The 20,839-nt window shown below is 51.1% G+C and overlaps 7 protein-coding genes across 7 annotated transcripts; 4 read left to right on the top strand and 3 right to left on the bottom strand.

The window, feature by feature from the left end:
- The first annotated feature begins 2,222 nt into the window (after positions 1-2,222).
- EDD37DRAFT_632189 (serine/threonine kinase 32) lies at positions 2,223-4,260 on the top strand. The gene is made up of 3 exons (XM_062816703.1): positions 2,223-2,425; positions 2,480-3,407; positions 3,459-4,260. The coding sequence occupies exons 2-3, from the start codon at positions 2,524-2,526 to the stop codon at positions 3,979-3,981; spliced, it is 1,407 nt and encodes a 468-aa protein (XP_062669572.1). The 5' UTR covers positions 2,223-2,425; positions 2,480-2,523; the 3' UTR covers positions 3,982-4,260.
- Positions 4,261-4,864: 604 nt separating this feature from the next.
- Positions 4,865-6,867, top strand: EDD37DRAFT_650779 (regulatory subunit for Cdc7p protein kinase; the record flags this gene model as incomplete). The annotated part of the gene is made up of 3 exons (XM_062818286.1): positions 4,865-5,338; positions 5,389-6,726; positions 6,775-6,867. 3 exons carry the CDS (start codon positions 4,865-4,867, stop codon positions 6,865-6,867), a joined length of 1,905 nt encoding a protein of 634 aa, XP_062669571.1.
- Positions 6,868-9,200: 2,333 nt separating this feature from the next.
- Positions 9,201-10,604, top strand: EDD37DRAFT_650778 (kinase-like domain-containing protein; the record flags this gene model as incomplete). Its single annotated transcript, XM_062818285.1, has 4 exons — positions 9,201-9,730; positions 9,782-9,927; positions 9,984-10,135; positions 10,194-10,604. The coding sequence occupies 4 exons, from the start codon at positions 9,201-9,203 to the stop codon at positions 10,602-10,604; spliced, it is 1,239 nt and encodes a 412-aa protein (XP_062669570.1).
- A 1,713-nt stretch (positions 10,605-12,317) lies between these two features.
- On the bottom strand, positions 12,318-13,270 carry EDD37DRAFT_433515 (uncharacterized protein). The gene is made up of 4 exons (XM_062812699.1): positions 12,871-13,270; positions 12,643-12,814; positions 12,495-12,595; positions 12,318-12,445 (listed from the first exon to the last, which is right to left on the bottom strand). Exons 1-3 carry the CDS (start codon positions 13,175-13,177, stop codon positions 12,556-12,558), a joined length of 519 nt encoding a protein of 172 aa, XP_062669569.1. The 5' UTR covers positions 13,178-13,270; the 3' UTR covers positions 12,318-12,445; positions 12,495-12,555.
- Positions 13,271-13,656: 386 nt separating this feature from the next.
- Positions 13,657-15,593, top strand: EDD37DRAFT_433448 (transcription initiation factor TFIIE alpha subunit). Its single transcript, XM_062812698.1, has one exon. It carries the CDS (start codon positions 14,015-14,017, stop codon positions 15,371-15,373), a length of 1,359 nt encoding a protein of 452 aa, XP_062669568.1. The 5' UTR covers positions 13,657-14,014; the 3' UTR covers positions 15,374-15,593.
- Positions 15,594-16,239: 646 nt separating this feature from the next.
- EDD37DRAFT_609893 (blocked early in transport 1) lies at positions 16,240-16,627 on the bottom strand (the record flags this gene model as incomplete). The annotated part of the gene is made up of 2 exons (XM_062815169.1): positions 16,240-16,525; positions 16,602-16,627. 2 exons carry the CDS (start codon positions 16,625-16,627, stop codon positions 16,240-16,242), a joined length of 312 nt encoding a protein of 103 aa, XP_062669567.1.
- A 395-nt stretch (positions 16,628-17,022) lies between these two features.
- Positions 17,023-20,707, bottom strand: EDD37DRAFT_632172 (uncharacterized protein). The gene is made up of 3 exons (XM_062816702.1): positions 20,344-20,707; positions 17,689-20,193; positions 17,023-17,631 (listed from the first exon to the last, which is right to left on the bottom strand). The coding sequence occupies exons 1-3, from the start codon at positions 20,347-20,349 to the stop codon at positions 17,371-17,373; spliced, it is 2,772 nt and encodes a 923-aa protein (XP_062669566.1). The 5' UTR covers positions 20,350-20,707; the 3' UTR covers positions 17,023-17,370.
- Between the last annotated feature and the right edge of the window lie 132 nt (positions 20,708-20,839).

The following is a 20,839-nucleotide window of genomic DNA, read 5'->3' as shown; positions in this document are numbered from 1 at the left end:
CCATTTGGATGAATCCCTCCGAAGTTAGAAGAAGCCACTAGCCGTCGGAGAAGGCCTTCGGACTCAGCGGAGCCCATGCGAAGCCTGACAGAACGAGGCTTGCTGTAACCAAGTCCCGTGCGCAGAGAGGACTGCAGCGGGCGTTCGGAAGGCGAAAAAAACGGCGGAAGTGAGCGATGGTATGGTCGCTAGGTGAGAAAGAGTCTATCAAACATGAAGATATGTTCAGGATACGATTCATCCACGAAGCAAACCGACGGATTCCAATACTACCAAGCACTCGTATTCCAGCAGCCTGATCGGATATGGCGGAACCCGTTCACAGTTCCGTCTACAGGAGAGGCAAGACCCAGCAGGCACAGGTTGGGTAGGCTGCCTACAGTACGATACCAAGGACATGGGCGGCAACCTTCACAAACAAGTACCGCCTACGTGGGTAAGTCCGGTGTGTGAAGTGTGGGTGACTCGATGATGTGCGTGGGGAGTTGACACCCCAGCGCAGCCCAGGGCAACACTTTACGTTGGATACTATGGATAGCGGCACAACCTGCAGCTTCACCAATTGTGCACGCTAAGCAGATGGCCAGTAGGCGTTGAGCCAGTAAGCAAAATCATGCAGGACGGGCAGGAGATCAATGCAAGAGCTAAGGACGAAACGTGGCCAAAGCAAGATCTAACCTGAAGACGTACAACGGCCGGAGACCAAATTGACCAATCTCTGCAATCGATGCACCAGGTCGTCTCTGCTTGGTGCCAGTTGATCATGCTGCCAAAGCGTCATCGATTTGTGCTTTGGTGTTTGCAACTCCACGAAATGGAATCAATTTCCACAACAACCCACTGCACGGCTCTGCTTCCATGCCATCAGTAAACGTCTCGATGACCAAGCCACAGGCTGTTTGGTTGGGCGAGCAAATAACAGGAAAGAGACGGTGTTCGGAGGGGCCGCAATTCGCATCCCCCTGTCGGCCCGGAACTCGTAGGGGCAAGTGGTGGCAGCCATGTGCTCGGGCTGAGATGAAAGCCCCCCGTCACATTACCTAGGTAGTGTCCCGTCACAGGCGTCAAAGGCGTCTTCGAGAAAAATCCATTTCATGCCCAGTTAGGGGTTAGTTGGCGGTTCAGCTCCCTCCCTCCCACACCCAGTGTCTGAGGATGATGAGTAGGTACCTAGGCACTGGCCATGACCACCAACTAGATCATCACCAACACGAACGTCTAAACTAACTCCTGATGCCTTTCCTTCCTCTTCTGTCTTTCTTAGCCTTGTACTAGCCTGTTGTAGACCGACCTTCAGCCGGGCTTTGCCTACAAAGCTCCCAACGTCAAAAGCAAGACTGTCTGTGCACCACCATCGTCAAAACCACGCACCTACCGACCCCGGCTCTGCGGAGGGGAAACTCCGAACAAATCTCAATGCCCCTGCCCATCAGCCCTTGAGGATTGATGCCGCTAAAACATCCAGGCCCCCCCCTTGCAACCTTCGCCTCCGCCTTTCTAGAGCCAGACAAAACCTGCAGTTCTTTTTTTATTTTGTTTCCAGTTAAAAGAACCCCCAAAGCCAGACTGACGGACCCTGACGGCATCCATTCTTCTTCGAGTCTGTTTCTACGATTCAATCCCTTTCCCATGATCTCCTGAGTGATACGACTGCCTCAGACTAACCTCTTTTCTTTTACCACTTCGAACCAATCTATCTCTCATTCACTTGGGAAAAGCAAGGCTCCTTTACCTGCTACGACGATCTTGGCTTCGACCTTGTCTACGGTATCCTACTGCGACTCCAGGTCCGGCGTGTCCAGTCATCATATCTCACCCCTAACGGCAGTTGGGCCATTCCTGCCTTATCTACAAGTTTCGATCTGCAGCTATCACTCTTTCATTGGTGCCTCGGTTCAACAACCACTTGGATCACCCTGCTGTCATGTGTCTTGTGTAGTTCTTTGAATTGGTCAAAGGTCTAACGTTGGGTTGCGCAACACTCCACCTCATATCTTCACCGCTACCCTGGACTTCCCGTCCGTCCATTACCTGGAAATAGCATATCTCTTACGACACATTTGCTCTTCTTCAATCATACGAGAATTCTGGGCTCACTCCAAAGAGCTTCAGCGCCGGCGGCCAGCACATATGTCACAGTTATCGTCAACGAGACAGCACGAGTGAACACTTGGATATTTCTGTATTCAATTGTGCCGCCCAATGGGTAATTCCCAGGGAAAGCCAGTTGTCTTGACTGATGAAGGTACATTCCCTTGTCTGAGTGGTATACACAAGACATGCGGCTAACACATCTCCACAGTCAATCTCAACCACTTTCGACTTTTGAGGGTGGTGGGCAAGGGTGCCTTTGGAAAAGTCCGTATCGTCGAGCGCAAAGACTCGGGGTTGACTTTTGCCCTCAAGTACATCCGGAAGGATGAAGGTATGTTTCCTGTGCGCTGTCTGCTTTGCAGCATGATATATTGACTCGTGTCAGTGGTCCGCTCCGAAAGCGTACGCAACATCATCCGAGAACGGCGAATGCTGGAACACCTAAGTCACCCATTTTTATGCAATCTACGATACAGTTTTCAGGACGTCGAATACCTCTACCTTGTCGTGGATCTTATGAACGGAGGTGATCTTCGGTTTCATATCCAACGAAAAACCTTTACCGAGGATACCATCCGCTTCTGGATGGCAGAATTGGCATGCGCTCTACGATACATTCACAGCCAAGGTATTGTACACCGTGATGTCAAGCCAGACAATGTGCTGCTTGATTCCGAAGGTCATGTTCACCTGGCAGACTTCAATGTCGCATCGGACTTCAAGCCCGGCAAACCGCTGACATCAAAGTCGGGTACCTTGGCTTATCTAGCACCAGAGGTATTCAGAGGGACGGGCTACTACAGTGAGGTCGATTGGTGGTCGCTAGGAGTCACGATGTACGAATCCGTGTATGGGAAAAGGCCCTTTGAGGGAAAGACCTACGACGACCTCGCCGAATCCATTTGTGCAGCCAACCCAAAATATTTCATCACCAAACCGCCCGTATCGATGTCCTGCCTCCACGCAATGACCTCGTTGATCGAAAAGGACCGGCGGAAAAGAATTGGCGCTACCGGTTTCGACACATTCATCTCTCATCCATTCTTCCAGAGCATCAATTTTGAGTTGCTAGAAAGGAAGCAGATACCACCTATATTTATCCCGTCCAGCGAGAAAACGAACTTCGACGCAACATACGACCTTGAAGAACTGCTTTTGGAGGAGGCACCACTCGAGGCGCGGGCTAGGAAGCAAAAGCCTAGAGCCGAATTGCGCACCGATGCTACGACTCGAGAGATACGGGAAGACGAGCTGCATCGCATGATTGAGACTATGTTTGAACCTTTTGATTATACCCTTGCAAGTTATGAATTGTAAGTACCAGGCACGACGAAGAGGAGACCGGGATCACTGACAGACACCAGGAACGCAGCATCCGCAGTGGCTGGCACGGTGCCAGACGAACATGAACATTTAGATACGACACAACACGATTCCCAATCCGTACCGACGTCACCGGACGGTTCACCACCGTTGTCGCCGAATACCATGCCAACAGCTTTCCATGCAGAAGAGTCATTCCCTCCGTTGGACAAATTGAGGGCAGCGCTGCCCCAAACGCAAACACAAACACACGTCCGGCCCGCTTCCTCTTCGAAGTCGTTTAGTCGTCCCATTCCGCCTCAAAGACCAATCGCAGCTCAACGGCAGCCGAGCAAAGGAGGTGGTGTGCAAATGGTCCTGGATGAAACAGGGAGCTGGTCGAACCTGGCTGACCAAACTCCCCCAGTCCCGGATCTTCACGGTGGTGAGATGCATGGGAAAGACATAAAAGGCAGTGGCAGCATGCTAGGATTCTTGAGCAGGAAGAAGGGTCGCGATCGAAGTCCCAAACCAAAGGAAGCTGGCGTCATTGGAAAGATTGGAGCCAGGCATATCATCAGCTGAAGTGGAGGAGAGCGACGCGAGAAGGGATCTACATTCTTCAAAATACAGTCAAGCTGTTGAAGAAATTCACCAGTCAACACCACGACTGTTCTGGTCAGGCATTGCATTTCTGCACAGCGAGTCTTAGCAACCATTTCATGATACACAGAATGTGTGCAAGACATTCAGCATTGGGGTCAGGTTTGGGAGGCATAACATTCTGGTTGCAATTTTGTACCAATATCATCAAGTATGAAATCCACGATAATTAAAGAGATGTAATTTTACAAAGACCCAGAACCGTATTGATAAATGATAATCCCACTGCGCAACCATCTCCATGATAACAATGCTAGTCTCGATTGAATCTAACAATGTGGGGATGGAGGTTACCTGGTGCTTTGGTGTTGATGTTGTTTGGTTTTGGGAAGCCACCCAGAGCCGTGGTTGCCAGGCGCAAAGGTCAATGGAGAAGCTTGGGCTTAGTGTGGCTAAAGATCCCAACTAGCACCCGAACAGCTAGTTATTCTCCGCCAATAACAGCCAAACGTCAACACGACCTACACACCCAATCCTCTACTCACTCACACTACCACTACTCTCTGTTCTGTCGTGCCCTCTTTTTGTTTTTCGTTGCTGGTTGCTGTCAGGTTCTTCAAGCCCACTGCTCGTCCTTTTGCACATATTCATTATCCAGGACGTCGAACCATGCTCAACTAATAGTCCTCCTCGAGGGTCGACAGACAAGCAGCAGCACGCGTCGCGTGGTTCCTGTCGAAATACCCCTCCCCTGCCATCCCCGACCGTCTTTACCATAACCACGGCCAACAAACGCCCTGTCATATCCTTATGAATGGCAGCTGCTGTATTCATACCTCCTTCACCCCATGATCCTTTCTCCAAAATGTCAAACATCTCCCGTCGAGTCCCTTTGGCCAGCATCTCGAACGCCACAAATTCTCCACACCGTCCTCTCAGCAACAGCGGCTCCAAAAGACCGCGTAGTCTGGCAAATGTTTCCCAACAGGAAAATGAACCTCCTCAGAAGCGCTTGGCTGTGGAAAAACATGCTCGAGATTCTCACACCCCGGCCACGCCGCATCGGCAGGCGCAGCCGACCATGGCCGAAGGGCGCGTCTTTGAACGAGGCAATGGCGAGTCAGGCACCACGGCCTTCCAGAGGAGGCTGGTCGCTGCTCGAGACAAAAGCGCCGGGCTTCGTGTGACCAAAAACGTGGAAGATCCTGGGAAAGAAGACACCATCCGTACCTGGCAAAGGCATTATAGAAAACTGTTTCCCAGTTACCGTTTCTACTTTGACGGGGTGTCGGACGAGGCTCGATCACGCTTCCTCCGACAGATCACGGCTCTTGGAGCGGTATGTTTTTGTTGCTGACAATTTGAGGCACGTTACTAACTAGTTGTTAGAAGGAGGAAAAGTTCTTTTCCAAAGCCGTTACGCACATCATCACGTCTCGCAATATCCCAGCGGACTCAGCAAGGAACAATGACTCGACACAACATCCGCCCGTGGACGACCAACCCCAGACTATCAACCCTTCGCTCCTAGAGAAGAATCCACGTGGACACGTGACGGCACCACTACGACGCGATGGCATGAACCAAATGGACATTCTTGTTCGAGGAAGAGAGATGGGAATGAAGATATGGGCTGCAGAGAAGCTTCAAAGAGTACTCACATCGATACTCGAAGATGCCGGTCACGCAACTCACGGTCGTGGGAGCACTCATCAGGGTCGGAATCAACATGAAGACTTGGGACAAGTACTGAAGAGCGAGAAGCTGTCGGCATATTCGGAAAGAGAACAACCCTTTTTGTCTCTCGTAGGTTTCAAAGGTCCTTTCATCTACGTCCATGACATGGATGAGAAGTACCGCCCTACTGTGGTCAGAGAATACCCCAAGGTATCCAGGCGTTCAGAAGGAGAGTGGCCGCAATTCCGTTCTGCTAGCGTTGGGAAATGTCCCTTTGTGGAGGATCCAGCCATGAGAAGGGAAATTGAACAAGAACAGCGAACAAGGGCCAGAATGATTGGCTTACAACAGCAACAGCAGCAGGCCGTGGAACCACAGATGCCTCGAACAAGATCACACGGGACTGGTACTGACGCGGGCAAAGTTGATCCTCCACGTCGCACGAGTCCAAGAAAAGCACTGCAGGTTGTCCACAATACCGCCAACCTCCCAGTTGACATGGACGTGGAACTCAAGGACACAAAGGCACACCACCATACACACGAACGACAACCTTCCTTCCCTCCAATGCCCGAGAAACCGGCTTTTGAGTTTGTCCGCCCACCTCAAATAAATCTGATACGGGAACCTGCAGCGTCCGGGATTCAAAGGTCGAATTTGACTTCAGCCATCCAGTCACAGATGATCTCTTCCACGGCCGCCACCGGGGTGAAAGCCGGAACAAGCAAGGAGGTCCATCATCAGCTCAAACGTCAAGTTCTCGAGCGTACACATACGGGCAGTCTGTCAGTTGGTTCTATACCGTCATCACATCGCATGAATGATCTTGCCGGCGCATTGAAGAATGTTCGGGCACCTGCTCCACAGCGAGCGGCCAAAGCCAAAGCACAAGAAAAGTTGGGCGGAATCCAAGAAGAAGCAGATCCGCATGCCGATGATATCGCGGCAGAGCGAGCTGCACAAAACACGCGAAGGAAGAAGGCCGTGAAAAGAGACCCTAAGCCAGGATACTGCGAAAATTGTCGTGACAAATATGATGATTTTGAAGAGGTAAGCAGTCTGTACTCCTGTACGGTTGACCGCGCTAACTCGTCTTAGCATATTATTTCACGCAAGCATCGAAAGTTTGCCATGACACAAACGAACTGGACTGAGCTCGACGCCCTACTGGCCAAGTTGCAAAGTCCATGAGACGATACAGCATTTGTGGAGTTCACTGGGGGGTGAGCGGGATTCTGCTCACATGGAGATCGACAGCACGAAAACAGCATTTTCACTCGCTTTACAGTACAAGCATTACCAGGTCTTGCATCTTAGCGACGAGCATGTTATACTTTGGAAGCATCAGCAGTGCCAAAAACCTCTACACAAAAGCAAAAGAAGGCAGGTCATGATGGGTTACCATGGGGTTGGGGCCTCGATCTGTTCCAAAATTATCTAATTCAGCCGGCCATTCTCTACGATACAAAAGGCGGCAGCGACTAGACAAAGAAGATGAAGGGGGGAAAGGGAGCAGCGGAAAAAGTCGCCGCCCGAGTGCTCGTTGATGAAGCATAAGCATTTTTTGATATTGAGCCATCAGTTGTTATATCGCAATGAGTGGCAATTGAGCGATGGTGTTGATTGCATTGAGCGTTACATTGTGTCGTTGTTGCGAAGCTTCCGATAGGATCACTGTAATGGAACTCTCACTTGAGGCGTCTATTGTTGATTGTCCAAGCACTCTCTACTAAGTTAGCCTTCAAGCCTGGACAATTGAGGTTGTTGGTGAAGCATTTCATTTTATTCTATCTTCTGCCTGAAGACGGACGGCGGACCGAAGCCGCGAGAGGTTGCCGGAAACGGCATGCCAAATTACCGCATTCGGATGAGCGCTCGAGTATTGATGACCCAACAGGCAAGGTTATAACTATTTACGAAAGTTCTACTCTTTTGAGATCGACAAAGGTGCCTTGCCTAGTTATCGAGCTGGCCCATCGAGAGAAGTGACATTTCTCCCAGAAAGGTAGGGTACATTGCTTTATTGGGGAACCAGCGGCTATCTCACGACCCATCAAGTCGAAAACTACTTCGAAAGGTTTGAAAAACTTCTGAATGGATGAAAGGCAAAAGTGCCCTGGAGGCAGGCTACGTACGTCCTTAGGCAAGAGAGGCGGACTGCCTGAAGCGGTATAGAGAGTTACCGCAACGGGCGTCTGGCCAGGTATTTCGTGACCCAGCGGACAAAGAAGTACTGAAATACTACTACTTTACTGAAACCGCCAAAGGCAAGAAGAGGTGTATTCCCTGAAGCGGTATAGAGACTTACCGTAATGGGAGTGTGATCACTTTATTCATGACCCATCAGGAAAGAACTACTGAAAAAGTACTACTTTGCTGAATCGACAAAGGTGCCTTGAGTGAACAGACCTCCTGCCTGGGAAAGGGAAGGAGGACTACCATTTCGGGAGTATTCGAGCGTTTCGTGACACAGCAGTCGAAAAACTACTGAAAAACTACTACTTTTCTGAGTCGACAAAGGCGATATCTGCCTGCCCGAAGCCTGGTCTGCTACCGAGACGACCCCGTGCGAGAAAGGATATTTTCCTGAAAAGGTAGCCGGGATCGCTACATTGGGAGTTCGCTGAGTGTTTCATGATACAGCACTGGGAAAACTACTGAAAAAGTTCTTCTTTTTCGGACGACGATACAAGGCGGCGTTGATGTAAAGAAGATGATATGTTTCCTCAAAGGGCATGAAGAATTCCCGAAAGGGGTTACGACAATATATTCATGACCCATCAGACGAAAAACTACTAGAAAAGTTCTACTTTTCTGACATGGACAAACGCAAAGGCGCCTCAAGCGAGTAGTGCGCTGAGTGGTACCGCCAGATTTCCCAGAATGGCATGAGGAGTTGCTGGATTAGGAATGTGGCACCGCGTTTCATTACACAGCAGTGCCAAATTAACTAGTAAACCTCTGGTTCAGTTCGGCACCTAAAGACGCCTTTCAAAGCTTCTCTCCCTTGAGTGGAACCATCATTTACGAAGTCAAAAGGAGACCTGACAAAGAACGACTCATATGTCGGCGGTCGATGAAAACGTCAAATATGTTTACATTGCGGTGTCAAGAATGGGTGCGCTACTGTCGATGTTGACAAAGGACTGCTTTTTGTGGACAAAGGATTCGGGCAGACTCGACAGCTCACCGATTCTGATGCTTTGCTCCTCTGTCCTCACAAAAGCAACAAAAAGATGGCTAAGTTACCCGCATCCGGACTCATTGTCACGTACACCTCAAATCTCCTTCCTTTGTCGTGGAGTGCTGAGTCGAAATGGAAGACTGTACGCTTCTCGACTCGATCTGCTCGAGTGTCCCCTTTCCATTGATTTGCTCATTTCACACTTTTAGTTTTGCGTTCCTTGCGCGTGAGAGATATACACTACAGCAGAACTCGCAGCTACCACAACTCGATCTTGCGCACAGTTGTCATCGAGCTTTGTACACCATCTGTGGCTCTCGCGATCAGCCCTTACCTCAGCATGGTACTCTTCCCCGTCGTACAAGCGGGAGGTCGGGCTTACGAGCCCGCACCTTGGACTCGCGACCGGAGCAAAGTGCAAAGACGGATAAATCGATGGCGACTAAAGAGGTGGTTTGACAGACAGGCCGAAGCGTTCGCCTTGTCGAAAGCCAGAGTCAAGGAGGACGACGATGCCGACTGGGAGTGTACAGATATGCTTGGCCGTGGCGCCTTTGGGATGGTCGGCCAATGGTCCAAATACGACAGTCGAGGAAATGTTGTTGATACTATTGCCATCAAACAAGCCGACATCGACACGTACCGGGAGGTCGCGGCGGATGGAAGCCCGACGTTACCCTGGGAAGCATTGATCATGAGAGGTCTCGCTCAGAACGGGTGCAACAACTCAACTGAATTGCGTGGTCTCAAGTTCTACACCGCTGAGTCTCCAATGAAGTGGAGATATTACCTCGAGTACTACAAGTATGGGTCTTTGCATAGTCTGGTTGAATCTTACAAGGACTGGAATAGGAGACATCCTGGGCGACCGTATGTATTCATTCCAGTGAGGAGGTGAGATGTGCTGACGAGATTCCACAGGGAACGCATTCCGGAGGCGTTCATATGGCAGGCGCTTCATGGCCTTGCATTAGCTGCGTACCACATGTGGACGGTGCGCTTTGACGATATCGTGATACCCGGCAGAGATCCATATGTCTTGCACCTGGATTTGAAGCATGAAAATGGTGAGTAACGAGCCTTCCTTTGACAAGGCAACATGGATGTTCTGACGGCAGTGTAGTCCTCCTAGGCGATCCGCGCCCCGATAGAACGAAGATGCAGTATCCTACGCTCAAGGTGGGAGATTGGGGCATGGCCGAGTACACGTCCAGGGACGATCCGAACAACAGCCGGAAATACAGAAACTATGGTACAATCATTTGGATGCCTCCGGTAAGTATTCTGGCTGTGGCAAGGACTTCTGCGGACTTCACGTTGACTCTGCTCACAGGAACAACGCGACCGCGGCAGGTATGGCTCGAATTGGCGGCACAGAGTCCTGGGAACGTCCGAATCTCCTTACAGCATCGCGCATGTGATTTGGCAAGTGGGCGCCAATATCTACGGCCTGATGACCATGGATTTGTACAACGAGCAGCTCGATAAGATGGTCGACCGGTGCGAGAGGTCGGAACATGAGCTGCGTGGTTGTGGATACTCGCCATTTGGGCCCGGCGGGTATCGAAGCAGCCATTACTCGTCGAAGTTGACCAAGTTGGTCGAAGATTGTCTTAGGTTGGATCCGCATTTGAGACCTAGTCCGAGTGAGTTGGGACAACGGGCGTCGGACGGAATGCAGCCGTATACTGATAGGTATCTGAGGACGGGGAAGTTGGACGTCTTGAGACTCAATATGAATTGATAGATATGTTTGGGAGATTTCAGTAACGATACAGCCCGACAGTATTGACGTACTTGATCGATCCCTTGTATTCGGCGGTAGTATGCTAGTACGATTCCGCGCATTCGTTTGTCAGCATGACCACGCAGATAGCGGTCTGTTTCCTGGCAAGCATGCCACAGACAGCTGTCGCCTTTGACGAATATGGTGCTGTGTGTCCGGAGAGCTTCTGTGTCCGGGAATGATCTCCAAACATGAGCCACTACGGCTTGCATGAACAATAGATAGGCTTTCCCGCGCCTAAATTCGAGGACTCGTATCCGGTGCGATGTTTGGAAAGAAAGCGCCGCGACCAGGGATTGACAATGGACGATGTCATTAGATTCGGTAGTGGACGGCTCCGCAGCGTTGCATTCCCCCATACAGACCTGTTGGCAAGGGAACATGATTTCTGCGGCTTCCGTGAAGCGCCAAGGGTATATCGAAAACCCCTGCCGGACGTCGAGAGCAAAGTAAAAGTTCATGCAGTTGTCACCTTTGCCGCGAAACCATTTCCACGGAGTGGGTGACTTGTTCGTCATAGGGGAAGCTGAGTCTGAAAGATCGCTTTTCAAATCTCTCGAGTTGTCAAACAGGCCGTCAAGCAAGTCGCCCAGCTTTGTATAATCCCACGCTTCCGCACATTCACAACGCTCTCCTGCGAAGATCAAACTACCTGGAAAGACCTGGAAACGCAAAGGGCCATTGACAGGAAGTTCCAGTGTTTCTATGACAGTCATAAATATGACTTGACCATTTCGGGCTGAAATTGTTGGTCCCAGAAATGCACCTGGAAGGCGAGTACCAGTGACGGTACATGCCATTTCGCAAATTTCCCTGGAAGTCATCCAAAAGCCTTCGAGGTCGGTCTTAGTATCTGACAGGACAGAGAGTACTTCTTCAAAAAGGCTAGGTAGCCGTAACCGTGCTGCCACCATCGTGTCGATGTGGAGGTTGGTGTAATCATCGTACGCATTGTCAATGGTGGAGAGTGCTAGTAGGTCGATGAAGAGTCCAGCGGCTTGTGAAAGTGCATCTAGTGGCATGTTGCTCCAGAATAGTTCTGATCGATCGAGCACACACCCAATGTCCAGGTCATGTTTAGTCTCGAGCAGTCGCTCAAAAAGGCCGACCACTTCTTCGACAGGCCTGAAAGCCTTCATGCCACCACGATCATCGATGGATTTGTTGCCAAGATAAATGTGTGGAACTAGCTTACTTGCCATCAGCACCATGGCCTGGCTCACATGATCTAAGCCGTGCACATCCCGCAAAATTTGCAAGCGGTGCTGTAAGTATGGTTTTAGCGACACCATTCCAGACCAACGGTTGGAGGCAGACACGTCGGAAGCAGATCGACTTTCCCACAAGAGGCTCTCTTGGCCTTTGCTGGCTCGGAAAGTCTGTATGAGCCATGTCTCAGAACGTATCTGCGTGATGTGGAGCATAATTCTGCTTCCTGCTTGGATAAGTTCGCATCGTTCCGAATTTGTACACTCGAAAGGACCCCGGGGGGCAGGGCGAAGGGAAGGAGGTGTGCCGGTGCACCACCTGATCAGGCCTATCACCCAGATGGCAAAGTCAGCTGGGATCTGAAATATGGCAAAGACTGCCTCTCCCAATCGTTCGATCTCAGCCATGGCTCTCATCATTTTCGCAATTTCCGTCGCCGAAGGGCATGCATTGCAGGGTAAGTAGCTAGGATCTTTGGCAGCTACCCCAATCTTTTCTTTCCATAAAGGTACCTGAGGTTTCCTGATACGTCCAGCACCGGAAACGACGGGGCTTTGTAAGTTTTTCGGATCTGTGCCACGTCTGAGCATCTCCCACACATTAGTGTCCCTTACGATACGCTCAAAGAAGGATACATACTGTGGACGTCGAGGTCGACGTGGCAGTTTGCTCATCGTGCAAGCCGGAGTCATTGGTGTGACTAAGGTAGTCTGAAAGACAAAGTTTCTCCATGATTTCGCCTGGCGAGTAAATTAGAGTACTCCAACCGAGTAGCAAGTCGGCGAACCCTGAACATTTCAGTTTCGGCTCAAGTATTTCGAATAGTTGTTTCAGTTGTCCAATGGTAGGCAGCATCTGATCTTTGGGAGCAAACTCCTTCAGAAGCGTGTGCAGCGTCTGAGCAGCATCGAAATTGAGACCTGTAGTAAGCAAGGTAGCTGCTAGGCCGAGAAAGCGGGCTGAATGTGCATCAGCGTAGGGTGACAACAAGAGCTGTGCCGGAGCGACAACATACTTCCTGCGTCCGTCGATGCCAAATAGTCAGCAGAATCGCCAGCCATATACCCAATACTGGCACCCAGACTCTTCAAGATATATGAAGTATGTTTGCGCCGTCCAGCCTGCTCCATTTTCACCCTTGTCTCCGGACACATTGCCAATTGTGCGCCGAGTTTTTCGCATGCCAGGAGGGCCAAAGGCTGGACATTATCACTCGTGCATGCGCGCAGTAGGTCCGTACCGATACTGACGACCTTACCGACACCTGTATCGACGCTCCAAGAGAAATTAAGTCGAGAAGGTTGAGGCTGAAGATCACTCATGATGGTGCTGACACGACAGTCCACTGACGTACCTCCACAAGGGAAGCGCGGTGCAGATTTAGATTGGGTATTGGCGACTTAATCACAAACACCAAGTGCCAGTTAGTCGTGCTTCAAGTTGAAGTTTTCAAGTAGGAATCGTGGTGTCAGTGGAGGACCACAGGACGTTCCCCTCATTCACCTGTATATGCAGATGGTCGAAAAGGCTGCCACCAGTGCCCAAATGGCGATGCATCGGCACAGACGGGGTGGTGAAGCCCATTGGCCGCCATCATGTATGGCTGCGGAGCAGGCCAGCGTGTTGGGGCAAAGCATGACCTCGCCTACAACCGCACTATTTGTGCTGCTGACTTACTGTGAGTAGGTGTTGGGCCATGGTCCTCTTACCTCTCATAGGCAAAACAAGAATGTCAACAATATGGGCGTTTGGGTGATGAGGTTGAAATGAGATTTGAGTTAAAAACTAGATGGTACACCATTTCTCCGCAAAGTATGTAAATCCCGCCAAGGCTGGAACTTCTGGTTCAGAGGTTCTGTGAGGCGCATTCGTAGAGTTGACGTTTGCCTTTCACTTGATCTGCAACTTCCGTCTCACTCGCGCAGTCAGAGATCATCTTTCCTGCGGCAGATCCACTGTCCTTGACTGGCCTTGCGTTGCTCTTTCCTTCAACAGCTTCACTGCTCGTCGAAGGACTGACATGGCTGGTGTACCACCTTCTTCATTTCCTTGAGCTGGATCTCGAGTCCTACTATTCTTTCGCCGCCTGGTTATCCCCAGTCCAGATATAGACTCATCGTTTATCCCTTACTCCAACGATCGAATTACGAGTCTACGCTATGGAAGAAGCAAAGACGCTCATCCGGACGACCGTCCGCACCTTCTTTACCCACCCAAAGCAGATTCTCATCGTGGACGCCCTCATGCTTCACTCGGTCCTACAAATGGACGACCTCACAGTTCTCGTTGCTGCGCAGCCTAAGGATATTCGAAGTCTTATGAACCCTCTTCGTGCCGCCCGCCTTGTTCAGAGTCATTCCCGAATGGAAGTCAGAGTTGGATCTCAACGCGGAAGTCCCAGAGAATACTACTACTGTCCATTCCATCCGGCAATTGATGCCATCAAATACCGCATCGCGAGATTACGTAAGAAGGTGGAGGCTCTATATCAGCAGGACGAAACAAAAAGGAAAGACTGGCGGTGCCCACGCTGTAAAGCCGAGTATGACGATCTGGAGATCTTAGACAAGGCTGGACCCGAGGGCTTCTACTGCGACCGCTGCAGTGGCATACTGGAGCAAAATGTGCAGGCAGCGCAAGATCGAGGCAATCACGAAAAGATCCGACGCCTGAACGACCAGCTTAAGAAATTCGACAACATGATTCTCAAGATCGACAGGAAGGACGTTCCAGAGAACGACTTCGCCTCGGCCTGGGACAGGAAGAAAGACGTTCCCCGAGAACGTGGTGGGAAGGAGCAGAACCAATACGTTGAACTCAAGCGGGACAACAAGAACTTGAAGCGTGGGCCGGAGATGGTCAAGGCCGAGAACTTGGCAATCAACCTCACCAGTGGTGCAGAGCATGACCGAGAAGAAGCCGAACGTAAAGAGGAAAGAAGAAAGCTACTGGCCAAGCAGAACCAATTGCCTGAGTGGCACACGAGCAGTGCGATTGGAGCCGCAGCTGGCAGTGCTGCGGGTATGAAGACAGAAGATACAGATACGAACGGTTATATCCCCAAGAAGGAAGAGGACGACGAGGAAAAGAAACCTGATCTTGGAGCAGGCAATGCAACCACGATGCTTCAGGATGAAGTTGCGGCTTATATGGCCGAGATGGAGCGCGAGAGGCAAGAGGCGGAGATCCGTGCTAAAGAGGAGGACGAGGACGAAGACGAAGATCTGGAGTTCGAGGATGTTGACGTCGCTGGCACCAGCAATGTAGGCACGCCAGCGAGTGCACTCGATTCGAAGCCCATCAACGGCGTGAAAAGAGAGTTTGACGAAGAGAGCGGACCGAGCAGCGATGCTAATACTCCGGCGAGTTTTGGCGCAGACTGGAGTCGGGACAGTAAGAGGGTGAAATTTGAGAATGGTGCTTCCAACTCGAACGGCGATGCTAAGAACGAGCTGGACGTCAAACCGGAGCCGGAGGGCGATTCGGAAGAGGACGAGGATTTCGAGGACGCCATGTAACACACATAGGAGGCTTAGGAAGACTCCGCCCAGCGTGACTTTGGGATCGGAGGGCACCATGGACAAGGAGTTCTGGGTCATTAAGCATCAGGGATACTTTCCAAAAGCGAGGCGTTGAGGTCGGGGGCCGCTACTTGGAAGGTATCAAGGTACGACAGGCACCTGCTTATTCGCGGATGGGAGTTAGGAATAAAGATCAAGGTATGTTTAGACACGCCAGGGCTTCCTTTTAAGAACAAGCGAGCCATGTCATGATTTACTGATGCGTTGTACCCCTCTTCTTCTCAGCCTTCTTGTCCGTTTAGCATCCAGGCGCAGGTCCGCTTACAAGTGTCAGCTCGGGACATCCTGCGGCAGCACCTATTGACAGCCCATTTTGAATCCGGAAGCATTCATTAGATTTATACGCCATATACAGCGCTGGACAATACTATACAATGCTAACAGCTCCTTGCCTGCCATCCATCACGAGCCTCCATGGTATCGCCCTTGTTGGAGAATTGCTGCACTCGTGCGCCATGTATCGAGAAGGAAACCCCCTCTGTCGCCAGGGCAATTCCTGATTGGATCCACCTTGTCCTGTCCCCTGTGTATTGGTCGTACGGTGTTGTATCATCGTAGAAGACGGAATCTGCCCGCTCCGCCTCAACATAGCCTTCCTGGCAGCCCCCATCCCAGCATAATCGGTCGGGATAGGGAACCCGTCCCTTACCAGGCCGCATTTCTCTCAAGTTGGCCTCACTCTCTCCTCGTCTCAGTCGCTTGCTGGACGACCGTGAACATACCCGAGCGTTCTTTCCTCACACTCGTGACGTCAAAGCAGTCCTTGTTATTTAGCCATTATCTCGTTGCAAATTTCCACCCATCTATTTCCCAAAGATCAACCTCAGAATCCATCCACCAACCCAATATATCAGGAGCATGGCAACGATGAGAATCCCGGCTAACTTCAGTATCGCCATCTTATCGCCCTGTTTTGCCATGCGCGTCATGCGTCCCGCCGACCCGCGGATACTCGTGCTCATATTACTGAAGACTTCATTGGTGTTGTCCAGTGTCTCTTGAGAGCGCGCATTGTCGTAGATGTCCAGCGTGATGTGTTTGAGGGCGGAGGTCTTCTGGGACAGTGATGAGAGGAGGGCATTGTTCTGTCTACATCGTTCAAGAGTGGTTAGCAAGATCTCTTGAGGGGCAGGGGAATAGATTAGGGGTAACAGGGCCGACTTACTCTTCGCGAGCGTAGGCGTCCGACATGGTGCCTGATAGTAATATTTACTTGATATTCAGGATGACGATGTCCGCGGTGGATGCTCTGGATGCCGTGCTCGGATTGAAGTCCAAGAGTCTGGCAGACTGAATTCACAGGAGATGATGACCTGTAGCGACGATGGTGGGAATCGGTGGGAGCGTGTGTTGCTGTGCGGTCTGCAGTCGTGCGCAGGTCGCTTGCTAGGACAAGGCAGAATGGTTTGCGAAAGGTCAGGAGTGTATGCGGTCACGGAGTATTTGGGTTTGGGCACAAAGAACAGACAGTTGACGTTGCGTGTGTTGGAGATGTGGAGGCGGAGGAACCGGCAAGATCAGGCGCAGCCTCGTTCGCAGCCACTAACAAAAAAGCCGTAGGCGAGGCTGAAAGGATTGGCTTTCACTTTTAGATGCATCACAATATCACATTGTAAGTGATGATTAGTAGATCTCGTACATCATCGAATCGCTAGAGTCTGCCTTCACAATGAAGAAGCTCCTCAACGAAAGTTGGCATTTGCAACGCCCGCAGCATGGAGTAAGTGGCAATATATTGAAATTACCACATATCGTTGTCAGAAAATGATATACCCATCAGAACTCCCGTCCACCCGCTATGCTATAAGGAAAGAGGAGGTGGCTCGACTCTTATGGGGCCGTGGTCAGGAGAAGATAGTCCCCTTCAAGAGACAAAATCTTTCGGACACAATGAAAGCAAAATCCCTCTGCCCCATTGAGCCCATATAGAGGTATCACCACATATCATCGTCATCGTCGTCGTCCAGCTGAGATCCGTATTGTCCCTGCTGAGGCTGATGGTACTGGTTGTACCCACCATTATATGATGATCCGCCGTTACTTTCAGTCGAGTGCTTGCTGCCTCTTGACATCGGGCGTTGACCAGCGCCGCCTTCATACTCATATCCAGACGAATCACCGCGATCCGCTTGAGCACCGTATTGTTGTTGCTCATGCGATTGCTGCTGCTGCTGCTGCTGTTGTGCTTGTTGCTGCTGATTAAATTGTTAGCCCAACATTCCTCGAATTGAATTCAAACATAAGAAACTCACCTGTTGATATCTCTGGTATTGCGCGAATTCCTCCGGCTGCTGGTCTTTTTGCTGTTGTTTCCGTTGCTGCTTTGCGCTCGTAGGCAGATTCATCTGCGGATGCATCTGTTGAACTTTCGCCAAATAGCTGTACATGAAATTGCTCAATAATACTTGCGAATAGAGGGCGCGACGTGGGTTGGCCAGTTTGATATGTGCCATGCGATAGATTGCTCTTTCTTCCAGGATGGAGAATCGTGTCCAATTATAGTCAACGTCGGGCGTGAGTTCTCGGTAAGGTGGTTCGGGTGATAGAGCGCGTTCAATCCTCTTCTTCAAGTTGCTCTCCTTGTCCCCTTTGGCTTTCTTTCCTCCAAAAATCGAAGAAAACAGGCCCTCCTTCTCTTTCTTCGTATCGTTGCCAAATGACTTCCGCTGACTTTCCTTCTTACGCTCCTCTTCAAGTTTCAGGCCATCCCGATCGAGTACGATGCTCTCACGACCTTTGCCGGATCCGTCGATCGATGTTTGGAGAACATCCAGTCGAGTGTTATCGTGCTGTTGGGGTGGTTTGGAGATCTTGGCTTTAGGCTTTTCAGCCTTTTCCTTTTCCTTTTCTTTTTCTCCTTCTTCTTTGCCCAAAAGCCAGCTCCAACTGGACTTTTTACTGTCGTCCTTCTTTTTGTGGTCCGCCCGTTTGTCCACGGTGAGTGTGGGTATGAAAGATAGGTTACTCGTGTTGGTGTCATTGCCCGGAAGAGGTGAAGGTTGTTCAAGGGTTTGCGTGGGTTTCGGCTGAGGCGGCATGAAATTCGAGGGCGCTGATGGGCGTGGATTAACATTAGGCAGAGAGCCTTTGGAAGGCATGGGAGGTCTCTGGGGAGAGACCTTCCTGGCTTTATCCTCTCTCGACGACACTCGCTCGGGATGTCGCAGGGGTGGTTGTGAAGGTGATTGTCCTGTCTGTATCGGAGACGCTCGCTGCGGCTGGGCAGCTATCCGAGGCTCTTCTGGTGGTGGGACTTCCACAATCTGCGGTACAGGTCTTGGTTCGGTTGGTGTACTGGGATTTAGGAGGGGTTTAGAGGTGGGTAACTGCCTCTGCATCTCTGGCATGCTAGACGTGCTCACTCTTCTCGTAACATCATCTTCGCTAAAGATGGAGTCAAAAGTGGACGGCACCGATGAACTAAAACTGGCCGACGATGAAGACACTTCACGGCCGGCTGGTCTCGAAAAGTTCGTCTTCGCCGCAACATTCTTTGAATTGGTGGCCGAGCTTGAGGGGTCGTTCAACGTCTGAGCGAGGTTTGAAACGTCCATGGATGCAAAGCTTGGGATAGGAGGAATCGCGGGTACGCCAGATTCTGGGGATTCAGGCCTGCTCCCAGAAGGACTCTCACTCGCCGCTTTTCTCGCCGCTCTTTGCGCATAAGTGCTTCTGTCTGCCCCTCGGCCCTTTACGCTGCCGCCGCGTCTGTAAGTTGTCCTTGTTGATCGCTTGAGACTGGAGCCCGGAACAGATGGCAAGATGATGTCTCCGGCGTCGTCCTCAACTGGTTCGTCCAAACTCACTCTTGACAGACCTACAGTGTTAGCCACCAAGGATTCTAGTTCCTGCAAGTTCGGATCCTGAGGTGTTGTCCGTCGCGATTGGGACTTCTTCCTCTCCAATCGATCAGCCCCATCCTCATACCCAACGGAACTATTGATTTGTCGGGATAACATCGATTTCTTGCGACGTAGGCTACTGCTTCCTCCATCGCTAGTCAATGAATTTGACCTCGAAGATGATGGTGATCCCAAAGTTGACAGCTCGCCTGATCTTCGTCTTATCTGTTCCGCCTTGCTTTCAAGGAAGGTCTTGAACTCTTTGGGGGCTAGTTCTGGATGCAGACGAGCGGGCACCCAGAACAGTCTTGATGAATCATCTTCACTCGAGTCCGACTCAGGCGCACTGGGCATCCCGGCGGCATTGAGTTGGGGTAAATCAGGATCATCGGTTGCGCCCACACTCATTGACATCCGCCTCAAAGCTTGTAGATTGCTCAACTCTTGCGCCAACCCGGCGGGACTGGACTCGTAGTCAATATCGTTCAGGGGAAAGGGAGAAATAGCTGTGTCCGATGGCGAACGTTCTCTTGTCCCTGTTGGTGATGATAGCGGCGAACCATTACGATCCCAAGGGTGACCCTGTATGGATGGGCCTCGTGAGAGCCCGTTTGATTGTGTGACAGCATTATTGTTCGAAACCTCTCCGCCGGGCATTGGCTTCCGCTGTGAAGGGACTTTTCTTGGAGATCTCTCGTCTGCCCTGCGTGTCTCGTGCGCTAGCCTTTGAGTATGTGAAGTTGCATGTTCTTGCGCGTATGTTCTGGGGTTTCGAGGGCCGGATTCGACATCGTCATCGTAGAGGTAACCGATGGTTTCGGTGACATGATGGCTATCATCGCTTATCGACAAGTGTGGAAGATGCCCTCTCCGGGCTGCGAAGCTCGCGCCCGTGTCTCTAGGTCGCGTTGAACTCTGCAAAGGTCATCGTGTCAGTTATACCGGACCCCTAGCATGCCATGTGTGAAAGATATGCTTGGACTGCGCACACGCATCCACCACTACTTTACAATATTCTTCTCCAACACCGCAGCGAATGGTCAAGGAATCATGACATAGACGAACCTGCATGGGTCGGATCAGCGGCTTTCGAGCCAAAGTCGACACTCTCTGTCCAGAATAGCGTGTGGAACGACAGGTAACAGCTTTCCTCCTGGCCCGCCTCCTGCGCGCGATGGCCGGTCGGTTGCTGCTCCTGAAGGAACTCTTGTGATCATCGGATTCGGTCGGCTAAAGTATCTCGAAAGGGGATATCCGTGACGGGAGGCAGCAGGCAGGGTGTTTGCGGTTGAATGACGACCGGTCATAGAATTTAGGACGTGGAGAGAGCGTGTGCCATGTATGCCATACACCAGAAGAATCGGTCTTCTGGGATGTCAAGGGAGTGCTCCGTGCTAAAACAGGCTCGTCGTGATATCCAGCACTGGAGCCGCGCTGGTGTGGCCAATGAAACTTTATCAACCCCTGCTCCGAGGTGTCGGGGTTTAGGGTCTTGGTGGTGCCGTAACTTCTGAGGGTGGGGGCGCTGCATCCAAGTCAAATTGGCACCAATTGACAGATC

This window comes from Exophiala viscosa, assembly GCF_022695815.1.
Source record: "Exophiala viscosa unplaced genomic scaffold EDD37scaffold_6, whole genome shotgun sequence".
NCBI lineage: Eukaryota > Fungi > Ascomycota > Eurotiomycetes > Chaetothyriales > Herpotrichiellaceae > Exophiala > Exophiala viscosa.
The sequence above is the reverse complement of the archived record's forward strand: the minus strand, read 5'-3'. Positions and strand labels throughout refer to the sequence as shown.